This window comes from Tachyglossus aculeatus, chromosome 20, assembly GCF_015852505.1.
Source record: "Tachyglossus aculeatus isolate mTacAcu1 chromosome 20, mTacAcu1.pri, whole genome shotgun sequence".
Classification (NCBI taxonomy): domain Eukaryota; kingdom Metazoa; phylum Chordata; class Mammalia; order Monotremata; family Tachyglossidae; genus Tachyglossus; species Tachyglossus aculeatus.
This window is the reverse complement of record NC_052085.1, coordinates 5,020,423-5,033,620: the sequence shown is the minus strand read 5'-3', so window position 1 is coordinate 5,033,620 and position 13,198 is coordinate 5,020,423. Positions and strand designations below refer to the sequence as shown.

The 13,198-nt window shown below is 44.9% G+C and overlaps 1 protein-coding gene across 1 annotated transcript in view; it reads left to right on the top strand.

The window, feature by feature from the left end:
- STARD13 (StAR related lipid transfer domain containing 13) overlaps positions 1-13,198 on the top strand; it is a 326,179-nt gene that overhangs the window by 70,176 nt on the left and 242,805 nt on the right. The window contains exon 3 of the mRNA XM_038761765.1: positions 9,659-10,485. Within this exon, the coding sequence (XP_038617693.1) occupies positions 9,781-10,485 (705 nt within the window). The 5' untranslated portion in view covers positions 9,659-9,780. The remainder of the gene's footprint in view (positions 1-9,658; positions 10,486-13,198) is intronic.

Below are 13,198 nucleotides of genomic sequence, written 5' to 3'. Positions count from 1 at the left end.
CTACAGATTTAGTGTCTGCCTTCCCCACTAGACTGAAGCTCCATGAGGGTAGGAATCTTGTGTACTTATTAAGTGCTTACTATGTGCCCTACAGTGAGGTAGAGTTAGATCTGCCACAACTCCATCCCCGAATGAAGCTTTTCAGCCTAAGAAGGAGAGAGAAGAGGAATTGAAACCCCATTTCACAGATGAGGAAACTGAGCCCAAAGAGGATAAGGGGCTTGCCCAAGTGGTAGAGCCAGGACTGGAGCCCAGGTCTTCTGTCTCCCAGTCATTTGCTCTTTCCACTAGGCCACCCTTTGAGCTGCCATGAGTCTAGAGATAATGAGAAAAGTCCAGCTACTCTTTGAAAGCATGTATGCGTCAAGACCCTTTCTTCTTCACTAGCCCAGTGTGGTAAAATGAGGGTGGTTTAAGACAAAAATAGGTTTTTCACATCACCAAATGAAACTCTTGTTCTCTACTAACTACCTTTCACTCGGTTACTTTGAAGAGCTCTAAACTGATAACAGCCCCTGAATTCGGTGAGTTGGAAAAGGTAGATGTTCATTTCTGCTTTCTCTATGATGATCAAGAAATGGCACGGAGATGAAAACTATTCTGAGAAGTCTATTGCTGTTGATGATTTTCTCCTGTAACACTTCCTTCCCTTTTCAAGATCTCCACAAAAATCTCCCCGGCCCCTGGATCCATTATGAATAACTTCAGGCAGTAACCAAACGTCAATTCGATTGCCGGATGGAAGTCTCGCTTCAGTCCTAAATATGCAAGAACTGTGTTAGGCTCGTTGAAAGATGTGAGGATTTTATATCCTGTTATGTAATTTTCCATTATCCCTTTATTAGGCTCCATACCTTCCTTCCATAAAACTCCAAGGAGTTTGTAGGTGTTAATCTGACATCCCTCTGAGGCAGTTAGCAAGCCTCATTCCAATGCTCTGAGGGTTTCAGAACCAGCCTGGCCTCTTAAAAGCCCTTTGGGGAGTTGGGGGGTCAGTCCCAGGTGTAGCTTGAACTCCCCCCACCCCTCCACCCACCACCTTGATGTGTGCTCATTTAGCCATTCCAGATATCCCTTACCTTACAAAATTAAAGAGAAGTGTAAATCTCTCTTCTGTCCGTGGAAGGAGGATGGGTTGGGCAGCCAGAAAAGTTGGGATAATAATAATAATAATAATAATGGCATTTGTTAAGTGCTTATTATGTGCAAAGCACTGTTCTAAGCCCTGCGGGGGATACGGGGTGATCAGGTTGTCCCACGGGGGCTCACAGTCAATCCCCATTTTACAGATGAGGTAACTGAGGCACAGAGAAGTGAAGTGACTTGCCCAAAGTCACACAGCTGACAATTGGCAGAGCCAGGATTTGAACCCATGACCACTGACTCCAAAGCCCGGGCTCTTTCCACTGAGCCATGCTCCTTCTCTAATGTAATGTAATCTAATCCCAGCTTTGCCACTGACCTGTTATGTGACCTTAGGCAAGTCAGTTAACCTCTCTGGGCCTCAGTTTTCTCATCTGTAAAGTGAGGAGAAGATACCTGCTCCTCGTCCCTCTTATAATAATGATGGCACTTATTAAGCTCTTACTATGTACAAAGCACTGTTCTAAGTGCTGGGGAGGTTGCAAGGTGATCGGGTTGTCCCACAGGGAGCTCACAGTCTTAATCCCCATTTTACAGATGAGGTAGCTGAGGCACAGAGAATTTAAATGACTGGCCCAAGGTCACACAGCAGACAAGTGACAGAGCCAGGATCCCTAGGCCATGCTGCCATTTGTGTGACCTATCTCTGCTTTCTTCATCACGGCCACTATCCATATTGCGTGAATTCCCTTCCAACTGCGTTTTCCCGAAACACTAATTTATTATCCTGCCATAAAGCCGTAACCTAGTTTTTGCATGAGACATGATGGATTTGTTCTTCGTGAAATACATTCAGTACACTTGTGCAAATCAGAGATCATCTGCATCTTTATTTTTCAATTGGTGGCTTTTATTATGCACTGGAAGGGACCAGGGTCTAATTGGAATTGAGTGACTCTTTAAATGACAATCCCAATTTCCTTTATTATCCTTTAGGACATTTAAATCTATCGCCTGATTACAATTTAAAGGTTTCCCGTTGGGAAGTCATTGGTACAAAGGGAGTCGTTTTATTTTCAGTGCATTTATGTCCTCCTGTGACCCATTTTACTCTAGCTGTGAACAGAGGGTGTGGAAGTATATGGATGTGAGGGACCGATGGGTACTTTGAAACCAGCTTCAGCCCTTACCACTCATATTGGGTGGGGGGCAGGGGGTCGGGGGGAGTACTGCTTTTAACTGGCCCCTGTGGGCTTACCCAGGAGCCACAAAATTGGACTGAACTTCATAGATGAGCTGAAGTTGAGCTACATCTTGAAATCCTCTAGACTTTAAGCTCATTGTGGGCAGGCATATTGCAAGCTCTTAATACAGTGCTCTGCGCACAGTAGATGCTCAACAAATATGACTCATTGATTGATTGAGACGGTTGTGCCTCTACAGGTCCACATTGGCCTTTTTTTAAAGGTGTGGGACCTTGAACGCGTCACTTAACCTTTCTGGGCCCCAGTTTCCTCATCTGTAAAATGGGGATAAGATTCCTGCTCTTCCTATACCTTAGATGGTTGAGCCCCTTAGCCTGATTGGCCTGGAATTTTCCCTCGAGGAAAACAACTTAAGACTTTAGCATCTGGACCTGTATATATGTATATATGTTTGTACATATTTATTACTCTCATTTGTACATATTTATTCTATTTATTTTATTTTGCTACTATGTTTTGTTTTGTTCTCTGTCTCCCCCTTCTAGACTGTGAGCCCACTGTTGGGTAGGGACCGTCTCTATATGTTGCCAACTTGTACTTCCCAAGTGCTTAGTACAGTGCTCTTCACACAGTAAGCGCTCAGTAAATACGATTGAATGATTGAATGAATCTGGAGACACTGTCTACTTTGCCGAAAGATCTGGACTGGGGATACATGCAGGAAGGGAGTGACCTCTGTGACCTTGGGTATATCTCTTAACCTCTCTGGGCTGCAGTTTCCTCAACTATATCATGGGGATAATAAGATTCCGCCTCCCCCTGCCCATTAGATTGAGCCCCGTGCTCAAGAGGGACAGGACCTGCTCCAGTTATTCCTTATCTCCCCCAGTTCTCTGCCCACAGTGTGTGCTTAATAATTTTTTAATGGTATTTTTGTGTGTGCTATTTAAGTGCTTACTATGTGCCAAGCACAGTACTAATTGCTGGGGTAAGTACGAACTAATCAGGTTGGACACAGTCCACGTCCCGTATGGAGCTCACAGTTTTCATCCCCATTTTACAGATGAGGACACTGAAGTACAGAGAAGTGAAGTGACCTGCCCTAGGTCCCTTCGCAGACAAGTGGCGGAGCCAGGATTAGAGCACAGGTCCTTCTGACTTCGAGGCCCGTGCTCTGTCCACGAGGCCATGCTGCTTCTCTAATAATTTTTTTACTATTAAGCAAGCAGTGCTGGGGGTTAGTTTGGACGTTTTTCTACATTGTGCTGACTCCAGTGAGAAGGCAAAAATAAACGTCAGGAGGACCCAGAGGAAAGCCTAGTTAGTGGGCACCTTCCAAGGCTGCCACCCTGCTCCCGCTCTGGGCTTGGGTCCCGGAGCTGTCACGGAGCCGTGATTTACACGCTGTTTGGTGTTGGTTTGGGAAGACTGACTCCCAAATGCTAGCCATTCAATCTCACCTTTCCAAAACTGACAGCGACCAAAGACCAAACCATACAGTGATCAATGGGAAGCTGCCATGGCTACTCTCAGGGATAAAAAGGAGGCTGTGGAGGGGGAGGAAGGGGAGCCTCCTGCCGTTTAAGGAGGTTCTGATTTGTCTACTCAGTGCACCTATGGCTTGCACCCAGGCCTCTCCACTGACACGTGTGCTCCCGGCCCCTTCTTACTGGCCGTCTCTCATTTCCTCCCTTTCTCTCCCTCCTCTTCCTTATTCCTCCTCCTCCTATCCCTCTTTCCTCTCTCTCCTTTCTCCCCCTAACACTCTTTTGCCCTTTCCCACTCTCTCCCATTTCCTCTCCCTTCTTTTCCCTCTCTTCTTCTCTCACTTCTTCTCTGTCTCTTGCTGTTTCTGTCTCTGTGCATCCCTCTCTCTCTGCCTCCCCACTCTTTTTCTCCCTCCCTCCCTCCCTGAGTCGGCTGTTGCTTGTAGGAGGCTGTTCAGCCCCAGGGATTCTCACACATACTTCTGTTGACAGAATTCTTGAGCGGGTGGCATGCAAGCTGAAATTCATTTTGTTAAGGAGCTATTCATATCTCTTTTTTTTTTTTTGTCCTGAATCAACGGAGGAGCTTTTTGGCTACTAACAGAGCTCAAGATGGTAATGCTTGTGGAAATTATCTGAATTGAAAAGTATGGGGTTACCTTACCAAACAGGTAAAAATAATATTGGAAAAATAGTCTTTAATATATTGGCTTACCTTATCTTTCACTTTCTTTCCTCTAATTTTTTTGATCTTGAGTTGCTGGGGAAGGAATACTTTGTGGTTTCCAAGTCAGCAGCAATCCTTCAACAAAATTGTCTAGGGAATGGGTTTTACTGGGTGCAGAAAAGACTGCTAGAGGATTGAAATGCAAATATATTAATGCAACGTGGGCTCCTCAGCCTGCGTCAATGTTGACTGTTCTGTTTTAACCTGTCGGCTGCAGCCTGAACCGGCTTAACAATGAAGAAAGCATAATGCTAAAGTGAAGTCAGAGGCTAACTCATCTCTACCAAACCAAGTCTGGCCTTCACAGGCGGCATGGGCTCCCGGTAAATTAAAATAGTCAGACCCAAACTGCAGCCGAAGCCCTCTTTGCAGAAACGCAGGAAAATACATCAACAGTTCCTCCTCCAAGCCCAACTGCGCAGTTGCTCGGCTTGTTTGCAGTTCATAATTTGCATGGGGAAATCATCTATCATTCTAAATAATGAACAGAAAATGTAATTTGGAGCAACTCAATTAGAGCTGTTTGGGAGAGCCTGTCCCTGAAGAGCACTGCAGTGTACATTCATTATGAAAGCGAAAGGTTTGTGCAAGGACATCAGCAGGAATGAGGCAGAGGGACCTCGATTTCTGAGCACGGTCTATCAGATACATCTCAAGACTGGACACTGACCTTCCCATAGTTTTATGGGCTCTAGTGTCCATGAGGGCAGGGATCAGGACTTCCGTAGTATGCGCCCAAGTTCTCAGGACAGTGGTCTGCATCCCAGTAGGTGCTCAATAAATACGGTTGTTCGAAGAATCGCAGTTGGGAGGAAAAGACAGGCAATTGTAGTGGTGCCTCCACTGCCGTTTCATCGGGCTTGAGTTTCCGCAGTAACTCGCTCCTTGTGCTGGGCAGGTTTTAAGTGGGTTTTAAATGGTTTAAAAAGCCACCAGAGAAGGAGGAGTTATTTTAGGTCGACATGGCCTCAGTTTCAAAACCAACTGCTAGATGAGAGGCGAGCGACTCTCCTCATCGCTCTGCTCTTTTCGGGGGCCTCTGTTTCGTCACTTTCCTCAACTGAGCAGCTGCTTGCTTTGGCAACCCTTTGGTTCCTTGGACCGGTTGGCAAGCAGCCTGGCTTGCAAATGCCCTTCATCCGATTAGTATTGCAAAAGGTTTGGTGGACGGCAAAGCCCCTCAGGGATTTAATGAAGGCAAAAGTCTTCCCGCTCGGAGTTATCTGTGAGTTTTTGTTGGTAGAAGTGGGCATTCAAGGCCCTGCTGAGAGCTCACCTCCTCCAGGAGGCCTTCCCAGACTGAGCCCCTTCTTTCCTCTCCCCCTCGTCCCCCTCTCCATCCCCCCGTCTTACCTCCTTCCCTTCCCCACAGCACCTGTATATATGTATATATGGTTGTACATATTTATTACTCTATTTATTTATTTATTTATTTATTTATTTTACTTGTACATTTCTATCCTACTTATTTTATTTTGTTGGTATGTTTGGTTCTGTTCTCTGTCTCCCCCTTTTAGACTGTGAGCCCACTGTTGGGTAGGGACTGTCTCTATGTGATGCCAATTTGTACTTCCCAAGCGCTTAGTACAGTGCTCTGCACATAGTAAGCGCTCAATAAATACGATTGATTGATTGATTGATTGATTCCACTTGGGCACGTAACAAGTCGTCGTTATTGCACTGGCAACATGATATGCAAGATGACAGCTTGAAGAAGCCTGGCCTAGCATGGCCTGGGAGTAAGAAGGGCCTGGATTCTAACCCTGGCTCTGCCACTTGTCTGCTGTGTGACCTTGGGCAAGTCATCTAACTTCTCTTTGTAACTTCTCAGTTACCTCATCTGTAAAATGGGGATTAAGACTGTGAGCCCCATGTGGGACGGGGACTGTGTCCAACCTAATTGACTTGTATCTATCCCAGCTCTTAGGACAGTGTTTGACACATAATAAGCACTTAACAAATACCATAAAACAAACAAACAGGCCTGCAGGCAGGTAGCACTTGACGGACATTCACCCTCCTCCTTATTAATAGTATCTGCATAATACTGACTCACCTCAGCAATTCATATGAGTTATTCTCATTTGGCCTCAGCATTTCTATGGACTCAGAAGCGTCCTGGGAGTCAGGAGGCCTAGCTTCAACCAGTCAATCAGTTGTATTTATTGAGCGCTTACTTTGTGCAGAACACCGTCCCCAGCTTCTGGTCCCAGCTGACTGATTGACTGATTGATCGACTGATTGATCGCACCGTGCTGTGCAGTGCATTGTAAAAGAAGAAGCCTGGGGTTTGAGTCTCCCGTTTTGAAGGTGTGGCTTTGATTCTGTGGGATTTAATGGGGAAAGGAAATGGTCACTAAACACCTTTCCCCTACTCTCTAAGGTTCAGATCTTTGCTCCTCCTCAAGTCCCATGTAGCTGAATCTATTATCCCTGCTCAATATTTCATTCAGTCTTACTTATTGAGTGCTTACTGTGGGCAGAGCACTGTACTAAGCTTTTGGTAGAATACAGTACAACAGTAGACACATTCCTTGCCCACAGCGAGCTAACACAGCCTGAAATTGGAGGCGGCCACTCTTCCAAAACGTTTCCAGCAGCTTGTGCCCAATTCTCTCCCTCATCATCTCCCCCGCCTCCACTGACCCACAATCTCAGCAAGAAACTCGCATATCCCATGAGTTTAATAGATCCTATTGCTCCCAATGAATGCTCAGTAAATACCATTACTCCCACTTGCCTTTGGTCTTCTAAATAGCCAGGAATAAATGCCGGAAAAAGATTCCAAGGCGGGTACCCTCTAGCAAATGTAATTGCATTTTGAAGCAGTTGATTCAATTATAAGATGAAGGTAGGAGTCATTTCTTTCAGCTCTTTTGTACTCCCCCAGGTGCATACTACACTCTCTACATAGTTGGTTTTTGATAAATACTATTCTTAAATAGCTGAACTCCACGTGGGACAAGAATGATCCGATTTTTTGATAGTAAGCACTTAGTAAATAACATCGCTTATTGTTATTGATGATCTAGATTTTAAAAGCAATTTTTAACCTAAATTGCCTCTCTTCTGCATTTATATTAGCTAACAAAGTCCTGGCTACGAGTGTAGCAGTTTTATTAGCGGCTGACTTTTGAACTGATGGTCCAGGAGCATGCTCTCTTGAAAATAAGAAAGTCTTCAAACGGTTTATCTGCAAGAACCAACTTTATAACCGCAAAGAAATCCAGTCTAGAGTTCAGATTATCTGTGACTTTATCTGCCTTACCTTTCTAGGACATCAGCTCCTCAAAGTGAATCTTCCATGGTTTACAGTACGGAGTTCTCTGTGTTAATCAGTGTTAAATAATTCACTCTGTCTCCCTCTCATCTTTTCCGTGCTGTATCAGTGGAGAGAATTTTGAACATGAAACACTTGGGTGGAAGCGTGGAAGCAGCACCCAGTTCTCCTAAAACATGGGTGTTATGTGCTCAAAAATCCCCATATTGGGAAAATTTGTGCTTGTAGTAGTAGTCGTAGTAGTAATAACAATACTTTTTCATTTATACTCTAATATTTACCCTACCCGTTACCTAATTTAATGCCTGCCTCCCTCTGTAGACAGTAAGCTCCTTGTGGGCAGAGCATGGGCTTTGGAGTCAGAGGTCATGGGTTCAAATCCTGGCTCCGCCAATTGTCAGCTGTGTGACTTTGGGCAAGTCGCTTAACTTCTCTGTGCCTCAGTTACCTCATCTGTAAAATGGGGATTAAGACTGTGAGCCCCCTGTGGGACAACCTGATCACCCTGCAACCTCCCCAGCACTTAGAACAGTGCTTTGCACATAGTAAGAGCTTAATAAATGCCATTATTATTATTATTATTATTATTATTACCAACTATTGCATTCATTCATTCATTCAGTCGTATTTATTGAGCTCTTACTGTGTGCAGAGCACTGTACTAAGCACTTGGGAGGTACAAGTTGGCAACATATAGAGACGGTCCCTACCCAACAACGGGCTCACAGTCTAGAGGGGGGAGACAGACAACAAAACAAATCATGTGGAAACGTGTCAAGTTGTCAAAACAAATAGAATTAAAGCTAAATGCATATCATTAACAAAATAAATAGAATAGTAAATATGTACAAGTAAAATAAATAGAGTAATAAATCTGTACCAACATATATTCCCAAGCACTTAGTGCAGTGCTCTGCACACAGTAAGCACCTAATAATTGCAATCAAACTGGTGGATAGCCTGCAAGAGATTCTCAAAGACACTTTTATTCATGGATGCAATGCCAACATTGGCAGCACTGTGTTCGAACCAAAGGACAGCTCTATAATATTTAGCGCTTAGTAATAGTATTAATTGTATCACAATTGGCTCATTAAAGCATAGTATAAAATATAGTTATAATGAATTTTCCCAGTGGCGACAGTAACAGTATATGTTGCTTTAATTAAGCACTCTGATAGAAATTTACATTATAACCCTCTTTATCACATTTACAGGTATTCATTTCCATAAGCACTTAATTCTCTAGAATCAAGGTCTCTCTTCAGTTAGTGTGGCATTTAGGAATTAAAAAGGGACCAGCACAAATTATTTTCCACAGCTTTCTTCCCACCTTAGTCAGGGCTCCAAAAACAGAATACATTCAGCAAGCACATTTTACAACAGAGCCTGAGTATAAGTTGTCTACCTCAGTGCTTAGTACACAGTTAGCACTTAATAAGTACCATCATTAAGTAGCTAACCTAGCTAATCTGTTTGTAATAGTGTCGTGAGACCTATATGAGACAGGGAAGTTATCCGATCTGTGTCTTTTTTTTTAATATATATGGTATTTGTTAAGCACTTACTATGAACCAGGCACTGTACTAAGCTCTGGGATAGAAACAGACTAATCAGGTTGGACACAGTCCCTGTCCCACATGGGGTTTACCATCTTAATCCATGTTTTACTGATGAGGTAACTGAGGCCCAGAGAAGTGAAGTGACTTGGCCAAGGTCACACTGCAGATGAATGGTGAAGGCAGGATTAGAACCCAGGTCCTCTGACCCCCAGGCCTGTGACTTATTGTTCTCAGTGACCAAACCAAGGTGGCACTGCTCCTTTCCCACATATAGTCACCCGGAAAATAATGGCATTTACCTTTTTGAATTTCAGGACTAGAAAGGATTTTGCTCCAAAGTCCCGGACCGGATAGTGGCGAGCGATCCCAGAAAGTCGAGGAGTCTAGAAAGGAAGGCCTCCCCACCCCTCCTGCCTGATGGGTGACAGGCACGGGGATGGAAACTAAGCTCTTCGAAGAGAGGCTAGACCCCGCCAAGAGCGGGGGGACAACGAAGGAGACAAATCCCGAAGGAGTCGATGCCGGATTTCGTGACCCCACCTCTCAGCCTGCCACTGACTCCCATCCGGAGGGCTCTTCTTCGCGGACCTGTTCAGCGGGAAATAACGAGACCCCCTCAGTGCTGGTCAGAGGGTCGGGCAGCAGTAGTCCCCCAGGTGGGGCATTCCCTCTCTCCCCTTCGGTCAGAGCTGTGGATTCTCTCAACATTTCCCCTTGGGAGAGAAGCCTCACCACGCTTCTTCCAAGCGAATGCCCCAGGGAGAGCCCAGAAAGGGGCCCCCCAACCCACGTCATCCGACAAGAACCCAGCACAATCGTTTTTGCCAACTACGAGTTTTTATCTCCTGCCGTCGATTCTGCGCCCTGGGGCCCACAGGTCCCGGACGCTGAAGCTTCTCCGTATGAGTCCGGGGAGGAGGAGGAGGAGGAGGAAGAAGAGGGTGACGAAGATGTTTTCACCCAGCCATCCCTTCGCGAACCATTTGTCCACAGCCTTCTCCCGAGCATCATTCCCGCAGTCCAGCCAGAGGCCTGTGAATTCCCCAAGGAGGGGGATGTCTGCCTTACTCCGAGCTCTCAGGGGGCTTTGGAGAGAGAAACTAATGGACGGGCAGCAGAAGAGAAGCAGCTCCACGAAGTGGTAAGTCAAGCTGACATTTCATCCCAGGGATATTGATGCTTGTTTGGGGATTGGTTAGCTGATAGATAAATATGTTCTGCATTAGCTGTGGTCACTGAAACTGGAACAGATTTGATGGTTGGAGCCAAAGGAGGGACAGGAAGCAGTTTGTGGGTGGGCCTTTGATCCAACACATCTATCAAAATTGAAGCCTGTAGAATCTCCTGAAGGGCTTTCCCATCATTGTTTCAAAGCTCCCCACAGCACCAATAGTCTATTAAATAGCAGTATTTAAACAAGAAAATGAAAGGCCTGGTCAAAATTCCAGCAGCCTTCTCCACAGGTCACTTGGGTAACTTAGAACTGAAAAGCTTGGTTTCTAAGGAAGGTTAGGGCACACAAACGTCTGGACTTAATGGCCTTGTGGATAGAGCACAGGCCTGCGAGTCAGAAGACCTGGGTTCTAATCCCGGCTCTGTCCCCTGTCTGTTCTGTGACCCTGGGCAAGTTGTGTGTCTTCCATTTTGTCTTAATGTGTGGCAGCCTCATCTCTCTGTTGGGGTACCTGAGGGCTGCAGTGGTGGGGCCCAGAGAAATAGACGTTACCTTATTATTCACATGATGGACCCATCAGAGGTGACCAAGTCATGATGGAGTATTTAGAAGGGTAGGAATGACTAACTGGAGGGCATTTGTCTGAGTTTCCTGACTTCAAAGACAGAGAGAGTGTCCCGGAGCACTTTGGAGTCTAGGTCAATGGTGGTTGAAGCCACCTCCTCAATCTCAGGGGAAGAAAAACAAGCCTTGCAAAATGTTCTAATCAGCCACGTATTTCCCATCAAAACCCCCAACTTGTACTTCCCAAGCGCTTAGTACAGTGCTCTGCACACAGTAAGCGCTCAATAAATACGATTGAATGAATGAATGAATGAACCCCAAACCGGTTTCCACTTCCAGACAGGCTAGGAATTGGCCTTCGGTCGCCCGCAAATCATGGGCATTGGACAAAGAATGATCCAAGGATGTTTTAGGATATAAATGGAAGTTTTCAGAAGCCTTCAGAATTGGAAACTGCCAAGGAATCAGCCTTGTTGCATCAGTATGAGAGAGGTGAATTTCACCAACTCTGCATTATGAAAAGCCCATTGAGTGAATGGCTATTAGTGGGTGGGTGTTATATGGCAGAACCTGACACTGGGAACCAGGACACCTAGGTTTTAGTCTCGGGGACTCATGACCCTCAGTCCTCGTGGAGCTTAAAACCTAAATGGGGAGACAGACAAAAATGATTTCCCCTAGTGAAAGCAAGAGGAAGAACTCTTCTGGCTAGTCCTGCCAACTCCCTTCATGGTTTTGTGAATTTCAGTCCTGTCTCCTTTCTCTCTTGGTCTTCTGAGCCTGAAGACTCCTATCCTTCAAGTTCTTCTCATGAGAGAAATGTCTGCAATATTTCTAGCTGAGCTGAGCCTTTGCTGTAAATTCCCTGGAGAGTTTTTTTGGCTTTTATATAAAAGGTTCCCCGAAATGCAAGGTCATGGAAGACGACACATCAGCTCTAGAGGACTTTTTCAGTTGACATTGGGGAAATGATTTCTGGCAAGCAGGTAGAAGTGGAAAGCCGGGAAAAATTGGGATGGCGGTAACCCCACGAGGCCGAAAGAGGTACCCAGAAGTTTCAAACCGATTAAGACAACTGAAGGGTAGAATGAGGTATTTTTCAACAGGGTGAGCCTCACTTAAACCAAAAGAAATGACGGGAGGAGGGATTATGATGAGAGTTATGTGGAACAGAATATAGCCCAAGGGTGGAGTTATTGCAGAATAGAAGCACCTTTTGGAGGTCTGTGTTGAATGCTTTAAATCATCCCTACACCATAAAGAGAGTTTTATTGCGTTTTCTCTCTTTGGGTTGCAGGGGGATTAAGGAAGTAATGCAGTGATGTAGTTAATTGGAGGACTGTTAAGAGGAAAAGTGTGAAGAAATCTAGGGTTTGTGGAATTAAATTATGAATGGTGATGCAGTCAGTCAGGTATTACTTAAGCATTAAATCGTGAAACCTGCCCTTTTTTCCTTCTTCCTCTTAGCTGTAATTTATTATTTTAGTGCCCGTCTCCCCACTAGACTGTAAATTCCGTAAGGAGCTTTGTATTATTTATTATTGTTATCATTATGGTTGTTGTTATGCTTAGTAGGTGCTTAGTAAATACTATATTATTATTAGTAGTCGTATTGTTTTTGTTAAGAGATTTCTGTGTGTCAAGCAGTGTTCTAAGAAGTCAATCAGGGCAGACACAATCCCTGTCCCCCAGAGGGCTCATAGTCTGAGCAGGTGGGAGGCTAGGCATAATCATCATCATCATCATCAATCGTATTTATTGAGCACTTACTATGTGCAGAGCACTGTACTAAGCGCTTGGGAAGTACAAATTGGTAACATATAGAGACAGTCCCTACCCAACAGTGGGTTCACAGTCTAAAAGGGGGAGACAGAGAACAAAACCAAACATACTAACAAAATAAAATAAGTAGAATAGATATGTACAAGTAAAATAAATAAATAAATAAATAGAGTAATAAATATGTACAAACATATATACATATATACAGGTGCTGTGGGGAAGGGAAGGAGGTAAGATGGGGGGATGCAGAGGGGGACGAGGGGGAGAGGAAGGAAGGGGCTCAGTGTGGGAAGGCCTCCTGGAGGAGGTGAGCTCTCAGCAGGGCCTTGAAGGG